The sequence below is a fragment of the Mastigoproctus giganteus genome, chromosome 3 (assembly GCF_048544385.1).
Source record: "Mastigoproctus giganteus isolate SK-2022 chromosome 3, ASM4854438v1, whole genome shotgun sequence".
Classification (NCBI taxonomy): domain Eukaryota; kingdom Metazoa; phylum Arthropoda; class Arachnida; order Uropygi; family Thelyphonidae; genus Mastigoproctus; species Mastigoproctus giganteus.
The window spans coordinates 103,479,040-103,504,670 of NC_143577.1; the positions used below are offsets into that span (position 1 = coordinate 103,479,040).

General features: G+C 37.8%; 1 protein-coding gene across 3 annotated transcripts in view; it reads right to left on the reverse strand.

Moving 5' to 3' along the window:
* The window catches only part of LOC150088195 (ankyrin repeat domain-containing protein 17-like), a 1,023,061-nt gene that overhangs the window by 593,278 nt on the left and 404,152 nt on the right, over positions 1-25,631 (reverse strand). For all 3 annotated transcript variants that reach the window (XM_090369376.1, XM_090369375.1, XM_090369377.1), the window contains exons 17-19: positions 21,095-21,237; positions 3,330-3,543; positions 745-920 (exon numbers count right to left, since the gene is read on the reverse strand). In XM_090369376.1, coding sequence (XP_090225502.1) covers positions 745-920; positions 3,330-3,543; positions 21,095-21,237 — 533 coding nt within the window. The remainder of the gene's footprint in view (positions 1-744; positions 921-3,329; positions 3,544-21,094; positions 21,238-25,631) is intronic.

A 25,631-nucleotide genomic window follows, 5' to 3' on the forward strand; every position in this document is an offset into this window, starting at 1 on the left:
CCATACTGCAGATTTACTGAAGAACAAACCTGCATCACAGGTAACCTGTGGGCAACTGACACATGCAGGACTCCAATCCAGCCTTCACCCTGACAATTTGCCCCACAAATAACACATTTTCAAATTCTTAGAGGTGCTCAAATTAATTTCATGCAGATAATTAATAACAGCATACTGAAATACAAAGTGTGAGATTCACTTATAAACAAATAAATGCCAGTTAAACTGGTATATGAATGGATTATTATTGACCAGCATATGTACACAAATGCCTCTTTTCATCTGGCCATTTCGGTGCTTTTATTCACCTCATCAGTGAAGGGTTGGTGTGACTGAAAGACCAAAAGAGATTGTTAACCAACTTCTTTTTATATCTGGTGAGAAACGATTCTTGGTAGAATGGAAATTGTCTGGAGTGGGGAGAAGGGGCTCGTTAAAAAACAAAACAAAAGACTCATACCAAAAAAAAAAAAATATATATCATAATCTATGTGATTAAGTACAATTACAACAATTCAAAATTAACTTGAACAAAAACTTTATTCGATAGGCATTTGTGTTCACATGCATAAGTCAACAGTATCCATACTTATCCTACTGATGCTCCTTTGTTTATCAGCAGTCTCACACTTGGTATTTAAATATACAATGAAACCAAAACATTAAAATACAAAGTATTTCTCACATCCAAATGTCACTCACATTTGAATATAGGGTATCTCATACATATATAGTGTAGCTTACCTGGATAGTAACAACTCGACAAACCGGTATTGACCCTTGTCAGCTGCAATGGTGAGAGCTGTGTCCCTTGATGAAGGCACTGGAGGGGCATTGACATCTGCACCTTTATCCAGCAATACACGACCAACTTCTACATATCCTCCTGATGCTGCTTCCATTAGTGGTGTTAGACCGGTCTTTTCAAAAAAAGATGTATTAAAAATGTGAGAGAAAAAATGGATATGGAAAAAAAAATTAATAATTAAATATCACACCAACAGAATACACTGGTAAGATAAAATAATCATAAGATTGCTCATTACTTCCCCCCACCCCCAAAAATATTTTGGCCTATGAAAATAAATACTAAGCCCTGAATTCATTTCAAATTGTATGACAAACAATAAACACAAAAAAATTGGTGAATTGTGTGGCAACTGTCGAGCTATTGCTCAGAAATTAACCCCCTCCCCCCAAGTAGATAACTCACAATACGCTGAAGAAATGGATGCCCAAAAGTAAAATGAGCCTAGCTGGTGGCCAGATCGGCATAATACTGACAAATGGGAGCCAATGTACTTTGAGAAAGTGAGTTTAGGGATGCAAGAGGCTGTAACAAAACCAAAATTGTTCTACAATAAGCAGAGAAGGGCTGTAAGCTGTATTACAGAAGCTTTTAATAACAAAGAAAATAAACGGAATTAATTGAAATGGTGCACAGCATATTGAACAGACTGTAGGGAAGTGCAACAACAAGTGGAAATACAGGCTCTTTCAGTGTGATGAACATGGATATGGAATGTGGGAGAACGGACAGATAGTATACTGTCCCAACTATGTAACCTCATTCACAGAGGTTACACAAATTTTAGTTCTTGTATGACTTGAAACGAAAAGATAATAGAGTGTTTCTTGTGAATAGCTAGCAAATTTGGATTTCATTAAAAGAAAATTCCATGATTCAGAAAAAAAAAAAAAAAAAAGAAAAGAAAAAAAACCAGAAGAAAGCAGGTGAGATTGTTGAATTCACAATTTAATCATGAAATGAAGCTTAACTGACAACATGCATACTTTATAATAAGATATAGTCATAAGATTATTTACCATTACAGTAAGCTTTAAAATTTTTAATAAGCACGCCATAAATAAACCCAATTTTTTTTTTATATCTGTGGATTTGCCTTGGGTTGTCTGTTAAAGATCAAGAACTGATTATAATTTCTCTAGAAGATACCATTACAAACATTGTTCTCTTAAGAAGTTTAATGCCAAAGTTTTCCTTCTGCACTTGCCAGTTTCTCAATTGTGGACATCAACTCTATCTTCTTAAACAACAGCTTCTGGTAGATTTACATTTTTAAAATGACAGAGATGACACTGCAAAACATCTACTTTTTTTATTTTCAATGATAAGTACTGGAAAGCTTGTCATCCAAAAATTTCAGATATAAAAATGATGGATTCAAGTAAACTCAGAGCAAAAACCTCATGCAACGATATTTATAAAAATGAGATCAATGCTTTAAGTAGCAAACTTAATCTTCTCATTGCTATGTACAAAATGAGGCTATGCCCTACCTTTGCATTTATAGCCGACCGGGCTAGACAGGTGGGTAAAGCACCTGCCTGGCAACCCAAAGGTCGCGGGTTTGAATCCCGCTTCGGGCTTGGATCAAAGTACTGCAAAAAAACCTTTGGAGGTGCACTATGGCCACAGAAGCCGACGCGCCAATAACTACAAAAAAAAAAAAAAAAAAAACTTTGCATTTATAACATTTTCTTCTGGTAACTTGTGCAGTGTCCTATCCATCTTGTGAGACCCACAGCTTCCTCAAAAATAAATCAGTCCCAGATTCTGTTATAACAAGGCTATGATACAAAAAACATCTTCACATTGGATTTAATTTCAAAATACAACTCTCTAATTCCACTCTAAATAATTAAAAAGATTTCATGATGTGGAATTATCCTTAGCAAGCATCTTTATTCTCATTTAACATTAGGAGTAAGCAGCCAACCAGCATACTCAATATGGTTGGTTTATAATCATGAATGTCAAAGAACAAACATTTCTAAGGAAAAATGCACAGAGAATTCTAAACATTGTGTTTTAACTGGATCATAAAATTTTAATGAAAGCAGTCAATGAACTTTTTCAATTTAGGGATAATGGAAGATATACAGACAGTATGCTGAAATTAAATTTCGGCAGTCAGGAAAATCAATTACAGAAATTTAAATTTTGATAACTTCAACTTTTGCAGAGGTTACACAAGTTTTAGATCTTGTACGACTTGAAAAATACAAGGATATAAAAATAACTGTTCTTGAGTGTTGCAGGTAATCAGAGGACAATGTCAAGTAATAGTCCTTTAAAAACACTACCAAAAATATAAAGATATAGAGGATAACATTTAGAAATGGATGCCGGCCAACAATTTTCATTATCTTTTTTTCAGTCAGTTCTATATATTTCCCTGTGCAATAGAGAACAACTAGGAATACTCAATGACATTCCACAATACATTTATACCATTCTTTCTTAATATAAAATCTATCATTAAAATTAATTTGAAACATATAACTATCATTAAAGAAAGACTTACTTTGGCTCTATGTTCAACATTAGCTTTTCTGTCCAATAACAAACTAACAACTTCATGCCTTCCTTGAAAACAAGCAAGTGTTAGTGCTGTATTACGGTTTGTCTCAATTTGAGCATTAATATCACTCCCCATGTCCAATAGTAGCTTCACAGCAGCTGTGTGTCCATTCATTGCAGCTAGCATTAATGGAGATATGCCAAGTTTGCTTCCTGTCCTGAAAATATATTTCAATGTTATTTGATTAGCTGTTGGTAAATCACACAGCTGATTAGTTGAGAGGTTTTCACAAGAACCTATTAGCAGGAGCAGTTAAATATTAATTGTCAAATGCATCATTATTTTTGAAATTCCATTATTAATTTTATTAAACAATAACATTAGGACAGTACAGCCAGACCTCTGCTTACCCAATCCCATTTTAGACACATCAATTAGAGCACACATACCAATAAATGCTGGTATGTAAATCTGGCTTGAATCAATCTTGCTAAGAAAATTTAATAACCATGTCAGGGAAAACAGCTATTGCTAAAATTATAAAAATATTTAATATTTTCATTACCCATTTAAAATGCCTAGATGGGGGGAACCCTTGGTGTCATCAGACGACTAACACACTTTACCAATTTAAAGTTTTTATCTGCATAAAAATATGTTAAGTTATCACTTTACATTTCAAGTCATCTATCCTCAGTGACAATGTATTTATGAACATATTTTGCAAGAATTTCACTTAGAATAAAGTTATTCAAAATCTGCCTGTTGCCTAAAAGGAGTTTACTAAATTGCTATCAATTTATCAAAAACTCACCACAGATTGAAGTAATATTTAATATCATCACCAGCTAATGAGAGATATAGGATTAAAGGCCCCAGAGGTATTGAGAAAAGAGAAATTAATTACTTTTATGGCAATATCAGATATAGAAGATTACCGAAATTACAGTTCTGTACCACAAGATTGTTGTTTGAAGTTATTGGCAAAAGGCATCTTGAATCTGCTTATGATATATTTAATGCCTTTATTGCAAAAGATGCTTATATACATCTGCATCAGCTGATATGCTGATGCAGATGCTGAATCATAGAGAATAAAGCCCAAACATGTAAAAGACAGTCTACAAAAGGTTATCATCATTTCCAAAAATATAAGACAGATTTAATGATTTCTGCAAGTTAAATAGTAAAAAAGAAAGCAGTTTTACGGATACAGCAGTCAATGAAGATATGTGTGACTTAGCTGAATCTAATAGTAGGAGAACGCAAGGATTTCCCTCATAGGTAAATAAGGAGGGATTAAGTGGTAATGACTGATATGGAATCTCTCGTACACTGGTTCTTCCCATCTGCTACACCTAAAACATAATTTCAGTTCTGTTAAGAGTGAGAACAATTTCACTGGGAGGAGTCACAAAACTCTGCCCCCATAATAATGACACATTTTTACATTCTTCTTAACCAAAAGTGTTTCTGCTATAGTCTTGAGACAAGAAGTTTGCCTTTACCTTTGGAAAAAGCTACATCTCTAACAAGGCCAATCAGCTCAGATTGAGTAAAGAAACAGGTCTGGCATCAAAGGTTCTTCATTGAGCATGTACTCAGTATTGGCTGAAACTAGTATTAGTGATGGCAAATGCAAAGCAAGCTTTATACATATCAGTCATTTAAAAAAAAAAAAAAATGTCCATTCCCACTAACAATTTGTCTACTACAAAGGGTACTAGGAAAGTTTTGCAATACAGCTTTGTTTATTTAATTTTTTCAAAGTAATTTCCTCTACATTCAATACACCTCTCCATCCTCCGAAACCAATCTTTAAACCAGTTCTGCCAAGTTTCACTAGGGAGTAAAGCACACTCGTTGTCCCAAGCCCGTAGAAGGTCCTCATCACTGGAAAACCGCCTCCCTTTTAGCTTCATTTTCACATGCGGGAACAGTGCAAAGTCGCAGGGAGCAAGGTCTGGAGGGTGCTCCAGAAGTTTCAGTCCTGTCGTGGTCAAATATTCGGTGCAGGCTTTGGCGCGGTGAGCTGCAGCATTATCGTGATGGAGGTACCAGGTGTCCATTCTTGACTTTGGCTGCAGGTTCTTCATAGATCCAATGACTTTAGGCAGGCATTGTTCAGTATACCACTTAGCTGTGACTGTCTTCTGCGTGTCCAAAACGACACGTTCCACAATTCCACTCGATTTGAAAAATACAGCTATCATTTTCTTCTTTACAGATCGGGATTTTCTGACAATTACGGGTGTGTCGTCATCATCAAAGACCCAAACTTTGTTTTGAGCCTTGGTCGGCAGATCGTAATAGTACAGCCAAGTCTCGTCACCCGTCACGATGTTGTTCACATACCGAGATTGTCCCTTATCAAACTTTTTTAACATCTCCCGGCACCAAGTCACACGTGGTGTCATCTGCTCTTCAGTCAGTTGATGCGGCACCCAGAGAGAACAAAGTTTCTTCACGTGCAAATGATCTTGCAGAATCGAACGAATTGCTGGTGCATTTAGGCCCAAAGTATCCTCTATCTGTTGGTAGGTCACTCGCCTGTTTTCGTCAAGTATTTTCCTCACAGCAGTAACGTTTTCCTCCGTAACTGACGTTCGTGGCCTTCCCGGCCTCTCAGAATCCTCCAGAGTGAAATTTCCCCTTTGGAATTCTCTATACCACCTGAATATCATTGTACGATGTGGACAATCATCATCTAGTGCAAGAGTCATTTCTTCTAAGCACTGGTCTATGGTTAAACCACGCACGAAATTATACCGCAAAACTGTCCTTATCTCATTTCGTGACCACGATGCCATCGCAAGCACTTTACACTCTCACTACTAATGAATAACTGAGCCCATCGACTTGGCGCGGCGGCTACTATGCACGTATGAACATGTCTCAACATGCAGCAACAAGCAGCTTCCTGTGATTCATTGTTGCGTCATATTGCAAAACTTTCCTAGTACCCTTTGTACTTCTTCGGATTTATTCAAACTACCCCCACTTCCACAACACCAAATGGACATTTTCCTTTGACAATAAACTGCATGCTGGCTGAAAGCATATATCTACACATCTACCCTATGAAGATCCTTCTACAATTCTAAATTTATGCCCCACCCTCACACACATGTGTGTGTGTTTTCTGTTTGTTTGAGTAAGAGAAGGATGCCATCAGCATTTGCATAATAAATCCATTCAAAGACTTCAACATCTCAATCGGACCTCCTTGCAAGTGCCTAGTTTCCAGACTTTGCAGTTTTCAGAAATGCAGACTTTCTTGCAAGAGCACATTGTGTATGCCCCTTCACTAATCTTGTTGCTCTTTTCTGCATTACTCCAACAGATCCACATCCTTCCTAGTGGCCTAATCATTGCTTTATACAAAGGTATAATCATTTTCTTGTCCATGATGACAAAATTCCTACATATGACCTGCTGGTCATATTTTACACATCATTAACAAAACCCAACAAGTCTTAGTAGCCCATTGGCATTTCTCAGAGAATTTCAAATCTCACTGCATAATTACCTCAAGGGACTTTTTTATTCCCCACTACATAGAATGGGGTAACCTAGATGATATGTTATTCTGGAATTACAGCTATCCATATGCAGTATCTTGCCTTCATAATTGTTAAACTTCACTTGCTACTTCTCAGCTCATCTGCCTAATTTTTCTAGATCTTTCCACAGTAGCATACCCTGATTACTGTCATTAACCCCTTTGCCAACCTTTGTTTCATCCGCAAACTTAGACATTATCCCCACTGCAAAAGACAATTGTAAGACCACATTTAGAATACTGTGTTCAAGTATGTAGACCTAATCTGAAAAAGGAAAAAAAAAAAAAAAACACGAGCTTCTTAAATGGGTTAAAGATGGGCAAATTAAATGGCGAGATTGGCAGAAGGATGACTGTATGAGAAAAGATTCAGATTCTGTGGGCTACAGAGCTTGGCAACCAGGCACCTCAGAGGTGATATGATTGGGTTTATAAGGCTCTGAGAGGGATTAGTAAAATGAATGAAGGTGGAATTCTCACTATTCTAAACAATTCCAGAAGTAAGGGTCATAAATTCAAATGACAGGGTTTGAGGTATAGATTAGATTATAGGAAGTTTTCTTTTAGCCAGTGAGTCATTGATAGCTGGAATAAGTTGCCCTCATATGGAGTTGTGGCTGACAGTTTGAATAAATTCAAAGCTCAACTGGATACTTAGCTGTGCGAGGAAATTTGTTTGTTATTTGGTTTTTAGGAACATTAGCAACTAAGGCCATATTGCTCCGGAGATATGCGGTGGTTATTCCCTGACTTTCTGCATCTACTACGCACTGTTGCTCCTGCCCACCTGGCTACGGAGGCTGCATGTGAAGAGGGAAACATATAATTTGTGTTTTCTTATCTCTACTTGGTTGAGGTTTTTTTTCCAGTATGGTAAAAGACTGTGGCTTCCTTGCACTATATGGAGAATACTACTACTTCAGAATCACACCTGCTAAAAAGAAACAGAATAGGTTCTATGGCTGAATTTTTTGTACAAATGCTACTAAGACTATCTCCTATTATTATGCCAATTTGTACCTTTGTACCTAAATATAGAGTACAGGTCACCTGTACTCTATTTTTAGGTAATCCGGTTCCATCGCTAATTCGGACATAATTTCGGCAAACGTAATTTCAAATTTCCCAGGTCGGCGCAATGACTTACCGCTACTGTTTTGGTGACGATGGTTGCTGCGAACTCGTAAACACTGGCAAGTCATTCCCACTTGTTTTTCTGCATTTATTATTATAACCTGCTCACATTTAGCCACAGCCATAGTTCCAATGCATAAAGGAAGTGCCTCTCGTGGTGTAAAGCGCAAACACCAAGGGACGCGTTTAGCCACTTCACTTTATGCATTATGTTATTAACCTGTTATGAACAATATACATTGTTCATAGCAGGTAAAGTTGAACTTCTGAAAAAACTCGATAGCAGTGTCTGTGAGAAGCTTAACTCTGCTTAATTGTAAATTCCAGCAATTTTTCTTTTCTTTTCATTTCATTCCTTTTTAGATTTTTTTTTTTTTTTACGACACTTGTACAAACTTGCGGAAAAACACAACACAATATGATGAATAATACAGCGCGCTAACGAACTTGTTTTCACAAAATCTAACAATGCTGACAAATTTATTGCAATGTTTGAGAGTTTATTTTATCGCAATTAGTTTCATTGCAGTGTTCACCGCGCATGCAATAAACTAATCACAAACGACCTTCATATGTATGCCATAATAGCCATATGTGGCCAACATGGCTTCTCAAGAAATAAAGAATAAAAACGGTACATTTTTACTGTCCAAGCCATTCCGCATCGAATGACACCAAAGGTACTATAATAATTAATAATAGACACCAGCCAGGAATTAAACTAAAAATTTACTATACAATGAAATAATATACAATGAAATATGATGCAAATAAAATAAAACACTGATTAAATTATAGTTAAAATATAGTTAAAAACAATAAAATTAATTAAAATAAACTAGGTTAAAAGCGATAAAACATACAATCTGGAGCTTTCGGAGAACTGCCGTCTCCTTCTTCAGCATACTACCAGTGCTACAACACATCCTTAAGTAGCCGGTCCATGGCACTCATGCACGTGATCATCAGACACATGATCTACATTCTCCATGCGCGTATCGGAAATGGAAGTGGCTCGGGAGCGTGTCAAACAGAAACGGTCATCCCTTCTGAGGACAACTGCCTCAAACAGGGGGTGTAAACGGATCCCCCTGTCCCTATTAATAGTATTGTGACTGGATGAACCGATTTGCAAGCTCTCGAGCCACTTGCGTTCCCAAAATCCATGGGCGCGATCGGTAATGAGCGCGTCTTCAGGGGAGATCCGATGCTGCTTTTCCCAGAAATGCTCTGCCACAGCAGACCTCGCATAGTTAGCAGTCTTGATAGCGGTCGTGTGTTCCCCCAGACGGTCCTTTAAACGTCGGCCCGTTTCCCCCACATAACACTCCTCACAATCCGGGCACTTAATCTCGTAGACCACATTGCTAGTATGGTCCTGGGCTACGGGATCTTTAACTTGGGATATCACTGTGTGCAACCTCCGACCCGGAAGTTGCACACAGCGAGTCTGGCACTCCCGCAATGCCCGTACAATACGTTCTGAAAGGCCCGGATAGTAAGGAATGTATGCAGTAGCCACAGGGGCAGGCCACTCCCTACGATTGGACTCAACCCTATGAATATATTTGTCCAAGACCCTCTGGGGGTATCCACATTTCCTGAGGTCTGCCGTGACTTTGCAAATTTCTATTTCCTTTTCTTCAGGGGTACTACAGTGGGTCCCCACCCTATTCAACAATGCCCTGGCTACACTGTTCTTATGATGACAAGCCTGTGCTGAGCTATAATGAACAAATTGGCCACGGCACATAGGCTTTCTATAGATCGTTGTTTTTAATCTAGATCCATCTCTGCTCACCAAGACATCCAGAAACGGGAGGGACCCAGCTTCTTCCACCTCCGAGGTAAATTGTATAAATGTGGAAAAGCTGTTGAGCATATTGAGCACCTCATCTTCCTTTCCCTTTTTTAAAATAGTGAAGGTATCGTCCACATATCTCCTCCACTCGCGCATGGGGAAATTCAACTGATGAAACACCCTAGTTTCCAGTTCCTCCATTGCCAAATTGGCCACAATGGCACTGATGGGGGAACCCATGGCCGTGCCATGGACCTGCTTATACATAACTTTTTGAAACACCATGGTAGTGCTTGCGAGGCAAAATTCCACACCTTTACAAATATCATCAATGCTTAGTAAAGATCTAGCACTAAAGCAATCATCTCGTTCCAAGGCCGATCTTACACAATGCACGGATTTCGATGGGTAACTTTATATATGTTGCTGTCCTGTAAAAGATCCAGAGCTTTTGCACAATAATCATCCTTATTCAGTACCACTGTGGATCTGCCTTTGTCGGCAGGTAACATTATGATATCCTCATCTTTTCTGATGAGATACGGGTTAGGGTTGCGGCTATTTTGAGTCAGACCAGGACAGCACATTCTAATCTCAGTCATAAACATGAAAGAGCATTAAGACAACTCAGAAAAGATGAACCCATCGAAATCCGTTAGCTGGTTTGGAGAGACAAGTCAACAACATTATACAGGGATGGCATAAGGCTGGTAAAATAACCAAAGAAGTTTATTGGTCTCTTCATGCCTCAGGTTGTCGATTACCTCGGTTTTATGGCCTCCCAAAGACGCACAAGGTGGGCATTCCGTTGAGACCTATAGTATCATTTGTGGGTAGTCCCACTTATGCTTTATCTGGATTTTTAGCTGGAGTCATCTCTCCTATAGTGGGACGCTCCAGTTTAGTAATCAGAAACAGCAAGGAATTTGTGAACTTTATAAGAAGCCAATCTATAGGTGAAGACGAACTCATGATTTCGTTTGATGTGGTATCCTTGTTCACATGTATCCCCATTGAACATGGGGTGCATTGTGTAAGATCGGCCTTGGAACGAGATGATTGCTTTAGTGCTAGATCTTTACTAAGCATTGATGATATTTGTAAAGGTGTGGAATTTTGCCTCGCAAGCACTACCATGGTGTTTCAAAAAGTTATGTATAAGCAGGTCCATGGCACGGCCATGGGTTCCCCCATCAGTGCCATTGTGGCCAATTTGGCAATGGAGGAACTGGAAACTAGGGTGTTTCATCAGTTGAATTTCCCCATGCGCGAGTGGAGGAGATATGTGGACGATACCTTCACTATTTTAAAAAAGGGAAAGGAAGATGAGGTGCTCAATATGCTCAACAGCTTTTCCACATTTATACAATTTACCTCGGAGGTGGAAGAAGCTGGGTCCCTCCCGTTTCTGGATGTCTTGGTGAGCAGAGATGGATCTAGATTAAAAACAACGATCTATAGAAAGCCTATGTGCCGTGGCCAATTTGTTCATTATAGCTCAGCACAGGCTTGTCATCATAAGAACAGTGTAGCCAGGGCATTGTTGAATAGGGTGGGGACCCACTGTAGTACCCCTGAAGAAAAGGAAATAGAAATTTGCAAAGTCACGGCAGACCTCAGGAAATGTGGATACCCCCAGAGGGTCTTGGACAAATATATTCATAGGGTTGAGTCCAATCGTAGGGAGTGGCCTGCCCCTGTGGCTACTGCATACATTCCTTACTATCCGGGCCTTTCAGAACGTATTGTACGGGCATTGCGGGAGTGCCAGACTCGCTGTGTGCAACTTCCGGGTCGGAGGTTGCACACAGTGATATCCCAAGTTAAAGATCCCGTAGCCCAGGACCATACTAGCAATGTGGTCTACGAGATTAAGTGCCCGGATTGTGAGGAGTGTTATGTGGGGGAAACGGGCCGACGTTTAAAGGACCGTCTGGGGGAACACACGACCGCTATCAAGACTGCTAACTATGCGAGGTCTGCTGTGGCAGAGCATTTCTGGGAAAAGCAGCATCGGATCTCCCCTGAAGACGCGCTCATTACCGATCGCGCCCATGGATTTTGGGAACGCAAGTGGCTCGAGAGCTTGCGAATCGGTTCATCCAGTCACAATACTATTAATAGGGACAGGGGGATCCGTTTACACCCCCTGTTTGAGGCAGTTGTCCTCAGAAGGGATGACCGTTTCTGTTTGACACGCTCCCGAGCCACTTCCATTTCCGATACGCGCATGGAGAATGTAGATCATGTGTCTGATGATCACGTGCATGAGTGCCATGGACCGGCTACTTAAGGATGTGTTGTAGCACTGGTAGTATGCTGAAGAAGGAGACGGCAGTTCTCCGAAAGCTCCAGATTGTATGTTTTATCGCTTTTAACCTAGTTTATTTTAATTAATTTTATTGTTTTTAACTATATTTTAACTATAATTTAATCAGTGTTTTATTTTATTTGCATCATATTTCATTGTATATTATTTCATTGTATAGTAAATTTTTAGTTTAATTCCTGGCTGGTGTCTATTATTAATTATTATAGTATGGAAATTCCCAGCCCCATAGGCCTGTTTCAAGAGACACCAAAGGTTTTTCGGAGAAATGAAAGGAAAGCCGAAATCTGCGATTTTCCCACCAGCCGTGAGAACTGACCAAAATTCTGGAGGGTGCTTGGAGCACGCCGTTTTCGCAAACCGTAGGAGCAAGAATGATGAAACCAACGGGATTTGACGTGGATGGTAAAAGCACGGATAAATCCTGGCATTAAACTAAACATATCATAATAGTTATTTTGTAATCGGGAGGGAAAACAGGATTTTTCCAGTTTTTCCAGAACTGCACTAAACTTTCGGGGGATATATCCGTAAAAAAGATATATTTGAACTGTACTCGTCAGTGCGCATCGAATGACACCAAAATTGTTTCGGGGAAATGAAAGGAAAGCCGAAATCAGCGATATCACACCAGCCCTGAGAACTGACCAAAAATTCTGGAGGGTGCTCGGAAAACGGCGTTTACGCAAACCGTACGAGCAAGAATGATGAAACCAATGGCATTCGACGTGCACGGTAAAAGTATTGAAAACTCCTGGCCTTAAACTAAACGAATCGTAATAGTTATTTTGTAATCGGGAGGGAAAACCGGATTTTTCCAGTTTTTCCTGAACATTTCTTAAATTTCGGGGGATATGTGCGTAGAAAAGGTAAATGTTTACTGACCAAGCCATTCTGCATCGAACGACACCAAAATAACTATTACGATTATTATACCAAAATAACCAGAATCTTCAATGATTGCATCTGGGCTTGGGAACTTCAGACCTGAAAGCCTTTGGTCGGGTCTGGGTTTCCTCAACATGTACCACTCTAGTGGTTGTTTTTTTTTGTTCAGTTCTTGGGTTTGGGCGGCCCAAGTCTGGACAGCTGGTACTCAACAGTATTGCACTTTCTCTGTTGAGTGTTGAATTGCGGTTTGGCGCTCCAGCTTTTAATATAGTAGCAGGTCCGGCTCCTCGTGCCGGGGACGGGCATCAGATTGTAGTTGAAAAGTCCAGCTGCTTTCTGATAGCAAAGTGACCTGACATAAACAACATACTACACTCACAAACATATCTCTCGTATATATACTTTCATTCTTTCCTACACCAAAATCTATTTATTATGCACTAGATTTAGTATATGAACTTAATGTAATTTTCTCCCTCCCTTTTCTTTTCAAAATTAGGTTTTACTCTTCTTATTTCTTAGCTATCTTTTTATTTATCAGGTCCAATTTACAGATTTTCTGTTGTAAAACTATTTAGGTGGAGATGGGCTTTTGCCTGGAAACCACCCTGACACAGTACACACACACACACACACACACACACACACACACACACACACACACACACACACACACACACACACCCACCCGACAGGTCCCAACGCTGCCGGATTAGTAATGGTCGACTTGTATGTGTTTGACAAAACCTTTTGAATGTCTGCAAGCCGTTGAAAACGACCTGTAAAGGAATTGACATATTCTACACTATTCATGCATGTTTTAGAGAAGAATATTTAACGTGGGATTCCTGTGTGGGAATTAACAATGATGGTGCTCCCTCAACGTTGGATCAGCGTTCGGGCTTTATAGCGCATGCAAAGCAACACAACCCCAAAATTCTGTCAACACATTGTATGATTCACTGTCAAGCTCTGGCCATCAAAGAACTTGTTCCTGAACTAGAGGAAGTAATGAAAAACGCCATTACCATATTGAACTTAATCAAGGCAGGCACTTTAAACACAAGACTCTTCAGAACCTTGTTTTCTACACAGAGACCCATTGGCTCCCAAGAGGGAATGTTCTGAATCGCTTTTGGGAGCTGGAGGACTGAAATTGAGAGTTTTTGGTTGAAAAGAATTTCCAACATGAGGTGGTTAGCTCAGCTTAGTTATTTAGTTGATATTTTCTCCAACATGAATGCACTTAATCTGCAACTTCAAGAAAAAAAGGATTTCTTCAAGTGAAAAAATTACAGTGTTTCAAGAAAAACTCCGAGTATTGGCTAAAAAAAAGGCAGAATAACATAAAATTGCATCCTTCCCCATCCTTTCTTTGTTCTTGGAGGATGCTGATTGGGTTGATTTTGGTGAACTCAAGAATGATGTGATCACCCACTTAACAAAACTATCTTTGCATTTCAAGGAATACTTTTTGAGTTGCATATTTGGAGGGAGATTGTTCATTTGATGAAGGAAGTGCTGATTTCATCCAAAGAGATATCGAGATATTTAGAGGGACTAAGCAGTCAGTTTGAGTTGATACTGAGCATAGCCATTGGGTAACTGATGCATACATAGGTGATTTGGTAGGAATTGAGAAGTGTTTCTTTGCCTTTTAATATGATACCCTGTTCTCTATCTTATATTTCTGAATGTTCTCTTGTTTCCAATGGATGCAGTCCTTAGAGAAGGCAGAATGATTACAATGGCAATTAGGACAGTTTAGGGTTTCATTGTTACAGTGTGTGTATGTGTGTTCTTTTGAACCACACGAAGCACAAGCACATGATTACACCTCTGCACACACACAGTTTGCGAATGACAGAATTTTTGGCACTTAAAGCACCAAACTGGGTTGGGAATGTACAGAGGAACATGACATCTGAGGTTTTATCCAGGTTTTACAGTTGTGGGGAGATTTGGCGATTTGAATGTCAGTACGACAGTCTGGGTAGGGACATGCTCTCCATCCTTTATCATAACAATTCTTTTTGCATGGACTACATATTGGTTGCTTAATTCAAAGACAAGTTCTTCCTCTGATACATTTAGAAGATCCCATTCTGATATTATCCCCTTAGAGAAATTCAAGGTGGCATGTGGCATAACCTTTGTGCGAATTTCACCAAAGGTAGATACAGGTAGTTCTCGACTTTATGAGTTCATTCGTACGTAGCGCGCACTCGTAAAGCGAAAACTTGTAAAGTGGGAATTTATTTCCCATACACATAAGGTTAAAATAGGGGTTACGTTCTCAATAATGAAATTAGTTAACTAATTGGTTTATGTTTAAACAATGCCTGATTTATCAAAAGAAATGAAAACGTAGCTTGTAAAATCAAGCAAATTATAATAATAGAGAAATTATTTACGACTTACAAAAATGTTAGTAAACTTATAAAAATGTTAAAGAATGTTCATTCTTCATCATCAGCGACTAAATGCACAATCGTTGATCACTCATTGGCTCGGCACTCATTGGTTTGTTGCACAAGGAGTAGTCTTCTTCAGAAATGTTTCAAGAGGCATTTGTTTTCAAGATAATATTCTCATTTAATTATAGATTTCACAATTGCATGCTGTTGTTGTTGTTGTTGTTTGGTTTTTAGGAGCATTAGCAACTAAGGCCATATTGCTCCGGGATATGCGGTGGTCATTCCCTGACCTTTCCACATCCTCCGTATTTGGTGGTGACAGGCTCGAACCCCGGTCTAATCAAGAAGCGTGTGCTACGCACTGTTGCTCCTTCCCACCTGGCTACGGAGGCGCCCACAATTGCATGCATAAGCATTTTTTAACGGTACACACAAATTGCAACTAAAATGATTCGCGTGGAGTGACAAGTTTACGAAGCTTAAAAAAAAAAAGGAATGAAGTGAAGATTCTGAAAATTTATTTATGTTTTTTATATGATTGAAGATTTCAGTAAAGGTCAAACACATTTCACCATAATAACGTAAAACCCCACACAATTTCAGCTATTGGTATTTTCACAAATGCAAGAAGATCGAGTTTATTACCCGTTTATAATTGCTTGTAGTAAGAAAAGCCCAATAAACCGGAAAGTGCAAATTATTTTTATTGTTTTATGGTTGTGATCTCCAGAAATGTGCTTTAGATAAATATCCCAAAGGTGTTTGAAATTGATTCTTATAATGGAACTTATGGTAACGATGAAAGTGTAGTGCATTTTAATGATTTGAATTAGTAACTAATACATTTTACAAACCGCTCACGACCTTTTATAGTATTAGTAATGGCCGCATGGTGCAAGAAAGCCTATGGCTTGTGATGCACCAGCAAAAAAAAAAAAAAAAAATATATATATATATATATATATATATATATATAGTCATATAAATTAAAATAAGGTTTAAAATAAAATAAAATAAAACAAAATAATACCAGCAGTACGGCAAGACAAGAGCGAAAAAACAAAATTAACCTAAATTCAAATTTAGATTTGAATTTAGGTTAATTTTGTTTTTTCGCTCTTGTCTTGCCGTACTGCTGGTATTATTTTGTTTTATTTTATTTTATTTTAAACCTTATTTTAATTTATATGACTATATTTCAAGCATCATGTAGAGGAATATGCTTTTTGCTGCCTCTGATGTGTGCTGTATCCTCCTTTTTATTTTTATTAAGTAATACTTTTTTCAACATTATTTAAATATAATTATGTCATATGATAGTATTGGGCGAATTGCTAACGCTGTGCCTGTACTGCCATCTATAGTTTATTCATTTATAAAAACGGGTTAAGTTTATTTGTGTCAGTAGTGTGGCTTTGCACTGGAGTGCTTTTGTCTGTTCTATTTTTGATTTTCGCTGCATCAGGACCACCGCTGTTCAATTCCCTGCATTGGCGGTTCGATCTGTGGATCGGTGTGGCGGACTGATCTTGCGGTCGTTTCGCCTTTGCAGTGATTTGTTTAGCGTTCGAAATGCAGCGATTCCCTGACCATTATTGGCCTTGTGGTCCTCTGTTGAGATGGGGCATAATGGTCTGTCTATTTTTTATATTTTTGTTTTGTTGTGTATGGTTTAAATCTCTGTTTGGTGATATTTCACATTAATTTGGACCTGGTGCCCATCAGAGGGGGCACCGCTAAATTTCTATTTAATTGGCTTTAAATTTTAATGAATTATTATTCGTATAATTAGATATTCTAAATTAATCTAGAGTTTCCATTGCAATATTTTATTCTTGCTTCCTTTCTCTTCCCTCCCTGTTTAGATTTGAATTTAGGTTAATTTTGTTTTTTCGCTCTTGTCTTGCCGTACTGCTGGTATTATTTTGTTTTATTTTATTTTATTTTAAACCTTATTTTAATTTATATGACTATATTTCAAGCATCATGTAGAGGAATATGCTTTTTGCTGCCTCTGATGTGTGCTGTATCCTCCTTTTTATTTTTATTAAGTAATACTTTTTTTCAACATTATTTAAATATAATTATATATATATATATATATATATATATATATATATATATATGGCCTTAAAAATGCCATATTAGAGAGATAAATAGCTTAGTTATACAGCAAAAATTCAACTTCCGAGATCTTGAAATGAATTACCAAAAAACAATATATATATATATATATATATATATGGCCTTAAAAATGCCATATTAGAGAGATAAATAGCTTAGTTATACAGCAAAAATTCAACTTCCGAGATCTTGAAATGAATTACCAAAAAACAATGTGTTATTGAGTTCACATTACAATATTTTAATGATACGATGGTGTCTCTGGAACTGATTAATATCGTAAAGTGGGGTACACTGTATTGTATAGCTACGCACGTGGTTTGGAATGCAGTATTTATGAACGTTTAACATTCATTTTTCGCAATTAATGTGTTCATATTTTCGATTTTGTTGATACCTGATACTTGGGGAAAAAACCCGAAACCCAGGAACTCGTAAAGCGAGAACTGCCTGTATTTTCACAAGTCTTTCAGCATGTCTGTGTTTATTCATCTCCACTAATAAATCTCCAGATCTTAGTTGCCAAACCATTTCTGGGTGGTCAGCCACATTTTCGAGACATTTCTGAATCAAAAATGAAGAGAGCTTACTGAATGGTTAGTCTGTGGAGGAATGTAATATTAAAAGAGGAACAGAAAAATGTCCTTTTTTTTTTTTTTTGTCTCTCAGAATGGGATGTATTCAAATTATCATGATCGTCAACGTCTATTTTTGGATCTGAATCAAGAGATCCAGAGTTGGGCTGTTTTGTGTTGTCCATCGTTGCTCCTTTTAGCTCTGGGAGAGTGGATTTCTTCTTCCAAGTTTCCAACCCTGCCATGTGGACACAGGAGTGGTGCCACCAGTGACCAACTGATAAGGTTGTTAGAGTTATTGCATTAGTATGTTAGTCTAATATACAAAAAAGGTGGCTTTCCTTTCTGTTAAGTAAGCTAACTTCTTTACTTTAGAAGAACAAAATTAGATAACTTCAGAAATTAAAAAATAACGCTCAACTACAATCATACGCTCTTTTAAGAAAATCACTTTCAAATTGCTATAGTCACTCGCTTGGCACTCAGGGCTGGAATTTAATTAAAGACTTTTGATTAATTAATTAACTACTGTCGAGGACAAACGGAAAGGCTTTTGCTTCCGTAAGGGTGACTACAGAGGTCTCACACAGGTTTTAAATTATGAGCAGTGGGATCAACTGATGATGTTACCAACAGGAAATTCTAAATGGGAAGTATTCAGTGAAGTAACAAAAGAAGCTACTAGGCTTTTCATACCAACAAAGAAATACTGCTCAAGGCTTAGACCTAAATCGATGTCAGATGAGCTATTGAGACACGTGGCAAAGAAGAAAAATGCATGGGATGCAAATAAATTATCAGATGATAGAGAAGCCAATGGTAGATATAAATTAGTCTAAACTCAAGTAACAAAGGGGGTTAGGCAAGCTAAGGCAGATTGTGAGAAGTCTCTGGCAAAGAATGCAAAGAAAAATAGCAATGCCTTCTATGTTTATATTAACAATAGAAAGAAGGGGTTGAATCAAACTGGGCCACGATGTCTATGGGGTAACTGTTGATGACCCTGCTCAGGTTGCAGACAAATTGAATAGGTATTTAGCATCTACATTCACACATGAAAAATTCTTTAGGGGAAGGGGATGCTAGAAGTTTATCAAACACTAACAAGGAACTAAATGGCTTTTTGATAAATGAAAGGAAAGTGGAAGAGAAATTATTGAGGATGGACATAAAAAAGGCAGGTGGAATCTATCCAAGTAACTGTTTAACTGGACTGGAGAACTGCAAATATAACCCCAATTCATAAACAGGATTAAAAGGTGTGAGTAATTACAGACCTGTTACTTAACACCCATTCCAGGGAAAAATAATGGAATCACTGGTGATTGCAGTAATGCAGAACCATTTGGAGAGGCTTGCAATTATACTTTTGACACAGCACGGATTTCTCAAGGGGCCATCTTCTCTAACCAATCTGATAGGTTTCAATGCTACACTGGCAAAGGAATTGGATGCAAAAAGTAATTTTCCTATCATATACGTGCATTTTCAGGAAGGCTTTTGACACTGTTGCACATAAAAGACTGTCATACAAACTGGAGAAATGTGGCACTAAAGGCAAGTTACTGCTAGGGATAAAGGGATGGTTAAGTGGAAAAAGGAAGAGAATAGTTATCAATGGACACTGCTCTTTGTGTACTAATGTGGAGTAAGTGTAGTTCCCCAGGGTTCAGTGCTGAGTCCATTATTGCTTTCAATATTTATCAATGATATTGATGAAGGTATATATCAGGCTTAATGTATAAGTTGCAGCTGATACAAAAGTTGGAATGGTGGTTAACGATAGTTATCATGGTGACCTACTGCAACAAGATCTAAGAAAACTGGGTCGACGGACTGAGAAATGGCAGTTAAAGTTTAACATTGACAAATGCAAGTTACTGCATATGGGTAGCAGTAACCTCAGTAAACACATTCGTAATATAATTTATTTTATAAATTTTTAGTAAGTTACTGAAAGGAACAGGACATCAACGACTTCCAGCTTAAATTGTATTCTTTTTTCCTTTGATTACAAAGCCAGATGCAGAAAACTCTCTCTCTTGCTGCACTGGTACTATTGGCAGGGATGGCAAGAATTAAATTCCTTCCACAGACCTGCAGAGTGGAGGAAGGTTCTTTACAAAGACCGATCAAAACGGGGAAACAAGTTAGCCAACTTATAAAAAGAGAAATATCTTGTTTGTACGGATTCTTCAACAAATACAATTGCTGATAACAAATACCAGGTAACCTTCTTAGTATTTCTGGAATGTAAAACGTTGATTTCCTTGTAAAAAGTGGCAGATTTTAAAGTGCAGGATTTTACAGAGTGTAGATTACATCAAATGTATTTTACTGCAACTGATTGTATTTAGGACTTTTTTTGATTTTTTTCCCTCTCTTCATATATACACATATATTTATTTTTATTTTATTTATTATTATTTTTTAATTTTGATTTCATGTTTTCACAATTTTACTTTTGTTGGATAATGACGTCAAAATAAGAACAAATTAATATTTATAAATCAGATATGTATATTGTTTTCATTTTTAAAATATTTCAGAATTCCACAAACTCAGAACTCCACAGTTTTCCCCCTCTCAAAAATTCACTTCCTGGGTTCTGCCCAGGTTCAGCAAAATCACAAATGAAAGCATTAATGAAATTTGATTTTCTGTGCACACATGTCCAGCATAACCATTACCATTTCAATATTAGCTATTGGTAAAGTGAGAGCTCTCAAACTAGCAATTAAAAAAAAGTAATGCGAATATTTGATGTTAATTTTATTTTTCTCATGGTTGACAAGAAAAGTAATGACAGCCCTTGCTTCTAGTATTCATAAATAACAACTCTAACTTATGAAATTTGATTAGTTATATAGAAAATATGGTATTTACAACACAAAACCATTATTTCAAACAAAACAGGTAAGGGATTTAAACTCACCTAGAATTAATTTCTGCACCATTACTTAAAAGAAGTTTGATTATATTAACATAACCACCAGATGCTGCAAGGCTCAGAGGAGTATAATCAGATACGTTACGATGTTCTTTATTTGCACCTCGAGTCAGCAAAATTTCAACAACCTACAATACAATAATTAAACAACTTTTCATTTCTTTCTTAAAATTATAAACATAGCATTTTATTTATTTAGATAACATGAAACAGGGTCACATAAAACATTCCAGTGTTCCACAACCAACAGTCGATTTATTGGTTGTGATGAAACATTACTTTTGCCCATTGAGCACCAAACTTATGCAAAGGCAAGAGTGTAACTGATCAGTGCTTTGCCAAGACTATTTTTTTATTTTACAAACAGCATGTTTTCAGAGAAAATAAGGAAAATACCTCTACTAATAAAGCACTTAATCTATTTAGATACGTATAATCAAAATGAGGTTCACACCTGGGTGACCACCATGTCTGAACCAGGTGTAAGCAGGTGTCGAGATGTGGTCCCTCACCACATGGAAGAATGCCACCCATCTGTGTTACAAGGTAATACTAGGTGGTAGATGACTAATCGACCGGTACAATACCACCACTTTGCTTATTGGAGGCTTGGAGTGGTGGAACCCATGTTTAGTCTCCAGAGATAAGTTCCGGTCAACCCTTCCACATCTCTTCCATCATGCATTATGACTTTGGAGGTTATGACGAACATCATGGGGAGATCCAATCTTCCTTACATTTTGAGGGTACAGCTCTAAAACGATATTCGCAGGCCGGCCACTAGTTAGTACACCAGACCAAACCTATTAGTAACTCTTTAGGAGGCTTCCGGATCAGCTAGTGCATAATCTTGTTACCTCTACTTTGCCAGATAGTGACTGGAGGGAGTCTGATTAAGGTGTATGTGGGGGGGGGGCATTGTCAATGCCACTTTATGTCAAGGATCTGAGTATATTCTTACCATATGTACGCCATATCCAAAAATTTCATTACCTCATACAGCATGTCCACCACCACCACCACTTCTCACTATTGAATACATCATGAATTCTCAAACTAATAAGCATATCTGTGAAAAGATCTAAACCACCCAAACACTTCCTAGTTCATTTCACAAATATATGTGGCCTCAGGTCTAATCTCAACAATGTCCATTTCCACTTGAAGTCTGCCAAACCCCATTTACTTTTTCTGATAGGATCTCAGTTTCGGTTAATTCAACTACTGCTCATCTCAGTTGCCCAAATTATTCGCTGTATGATTCCTTTCACCTCAAAGGTGGTACTTCTGCATATGTCAGTTCCGATATTCCCTGTCAGACACTTGGTAATTTGGAATCTCCTTTTTTCGATTTTCTCTGGCTTAAAATCTGTTTACTTCATTGTGTCAAATTCATCTGTTGTCTCTACCATTCTCCCAACTCAACTAATCACTTGGAGTTCTTTAACTTCCCTTCTTTGCAACTTGACTTTCTCCAGTACAACTTTCTTAGTTGTGAACATTAAAATCACCAAGGTAATTTACCTTGGTGATTTTAATGTTCACAACACCAGCAGGCTTCTGTTTTATAGTCACACCGACCCAGCCAGTTAAGATGCTGAGGCTTTGCAATTACTAATGACTTTGCAAAGATTGTTCATTTACTTACAAGAATACCGGCGAATCCTAACCATACAGCCAACACGCTTGATCTTTTTCTGACAAACAATCCTTCTAAGTACAGGGTCAAAGTGAGAGGTCCTTTAGGCACCTCAGATCACAACTTGGTAATTGTCTCTTCTCCAATGGAGCCTTTATCTCATGACTATTCCCAACCTCGTGTTGTTTGGCATTACAAGAATGCAAAATAGGATAACGTGCAAGATTTCTTTCTTTCTTTTTTTTTTTTTTTTTCATTGGTCGGATTACTGTTTCAAAACTTCTGATTTCAACATTTGAACAGATCGTGTCACTAAAATTATTCTTGTAGGATTGGAATCCTTTATTCCACACTACACTTTAAAATCTCGTCCTTTAACTAAACCTTGGTTTTCCAAAAAATGTGCTAAGGCATTTCAAGAGAAGAACGTTGCATATCGTAATTGGCTTGTTTCCAATTCTTCAGTTTTATTTTCTCCCTATACTAAAGCAGTTATTAATCAGTCCAAACTAGCTTTTGAAGAGAATAAGAGTAGAAAACTTGCTTCTTGACCTAATGGTAGCCGAGAATTCTGGTCTCTTACCAAAGCTACTGGCCTCAACTTTTGCCAATTTCTGCTCCCACCTCTGTCAAAAACAGATGGTTCTGTTGTCACTTCATCCAAGGATAAATCTGACCTGCTAGCATTCCATTTTTCTTCCAATTCATGTATTAATGATCTAATAAAACACCTCCCACCATTCCCAACACGTTCCATTCAAAGCCTCCTGTGGTCTTCCGTCAAAAGGATGTCAGAAAATTTTTTGATGAATCTTGATGCTAAGAAAGCTCCAGGTCCTGATGGTATTTCTCCACTTGTTCTCAAAATCTGTAATCCTGAACTTACCGCCCTCTTCTGAATGGAATATAGAAGAGGGCGGTAAGTTCAGGATCACTGTCTTAATACAAAGGTGTGTTTCCTTCAGCTTGGAAATTTGCTCATATCAAGCCAGTTCCTAAAAAGGGTGACAAATCCCTCCCATCCAATTATCGTCCCATTGCAATTACTTCTACTCTTTCTAAAATAATGGAGAAATCAATTAACCACCAACTCTTAAATTACCTATAAACCTTCCGTCTCATCAACAGTCACCAGTATCAATTCCGTCAGTGTTGAACCACTGGTGATATTCTGGTTTATATTACCCATTTATGTACAAATTCAATGGAAAAGTTCAGTGAAACACAAGCAGTTGCTCTTGACATCTCAAAGGCTTTTGATCATGTTTGGCATAAAGGTCTTCTAAACAAGCTTCGATCTCATAGTTGGCCAACTATTTTTTGTAATTGGTTATCCAGTTTTCTCTCTGATCGCTCACTGAGGGTGATGGTAGATGGCTCTCTGTCTTCTAACTTCTCCACTAATGCTGGTGTCCCCGAAGGTTCAGTACTTTCCCCCACCCTTTTCCTCTTGTACATTAATGACCTTCTTCCATTGACTTGAAATCCTATCCATAGTTTTGCCGATGATAGCACATCGCATTCCACTTTCCATTTTGAGAAACCTTGCTGTGCTCAATCAGCTTCAACTTCTCGAATATCTGCTACCAATTCCTTAAATGCTGATCTCCAGGTAATTCTCCAGTGGGGCAAAGACAACTTAGTTGATTTCAATCCTTCTAAAACTCAGTCTTGTCTTATATCTTGCAAAAAGGATTCTTCTGCTCCTATGCTTATCTTTAGTGACACTCCGATTTCTAGGCAAAATGATATATCTCTTTTGGGGATTACCCTGACATCTAATCTCTCTTGGCACAAGCACATTACAAATATTGCTTCCTCTGCATCTAAAAAACTTGGTTTTCTCTTTCACTCTCGGCATTACTTTTCTTCCAAACAGCTGTTCACTCTATACAAATTGCAAATCCGCCCTACCATGGAATATTGTTCCCACATCTGGCACGCTGCCCCCAAAACCTCTCTCAGGCTTCTATATTCCATTCAGAAGAGGGCAGTTCAGTTAATTAATGACTCATCTCTAAAAGAGTCTCTCACATTCGCTGTCTCATAGAGATACTGTTTCGGCAGCATGCCTTTTCTACAGATACTTCCATGGGCACTGTTCTTCTAAATTGGCTTTATAATTCCCGCTCTCTTGTTCAAAACAGTCCAAACACATTCCACCAACGTCCATTTACTGTCCAACTTCAAACTCACAGAACCAACTTTTTTCATCTTCCTTGTTTATTCATTCAACTGCGATTTTATGGAACAATCTTAATCTCATTCAACTGTCGTTTTATGGAACAACCTTCCTTCATATGTATTTCCTGAAAATTACAGTCTGCAGAAGTTCAAGTCTAATGTCAACAAATATATTCTTTCATCTTCTCAATCTCCAACCCAAGCACTGTACTAAGCACTAAAGGGTTAATACCTCTCGTGTTAGGGGTTTTCATGAAAAAAAAAAGGTAAATTTGAAGTGTTAGTAAAGTCATCAAATGTAAACGTGGGTATATCACAGATGTGGTATCACTCAGATATAATGGTGCAGAATTTGAATATGGGAAAATAATATATATGGAAGGAACACAGTGTGGAGTGTCAAGTGCCTCCCCCCCCCCACCGAAACATCACATACAGAAATGACGAACAGTACAGGAGGGGTGAGGGTGGTTATGCTCTTAGTCAAGAAGCACATAAATTCTAAGGTAGAGCATCCAGTTAACAAAGGTGGCCAGTAAAATGATGAGCCAGTTTGGTGTGACATAAGCAATGGGAAAAGAAAAATAAGAGTACAAATGCATTATAGGCTTAATGACTCTGATGAGTACAACAAAAAACCGTAAAGAGAAATAGAGAGAACCATCAAATCAAAATGTCATATAATGAGGGATTTTAACT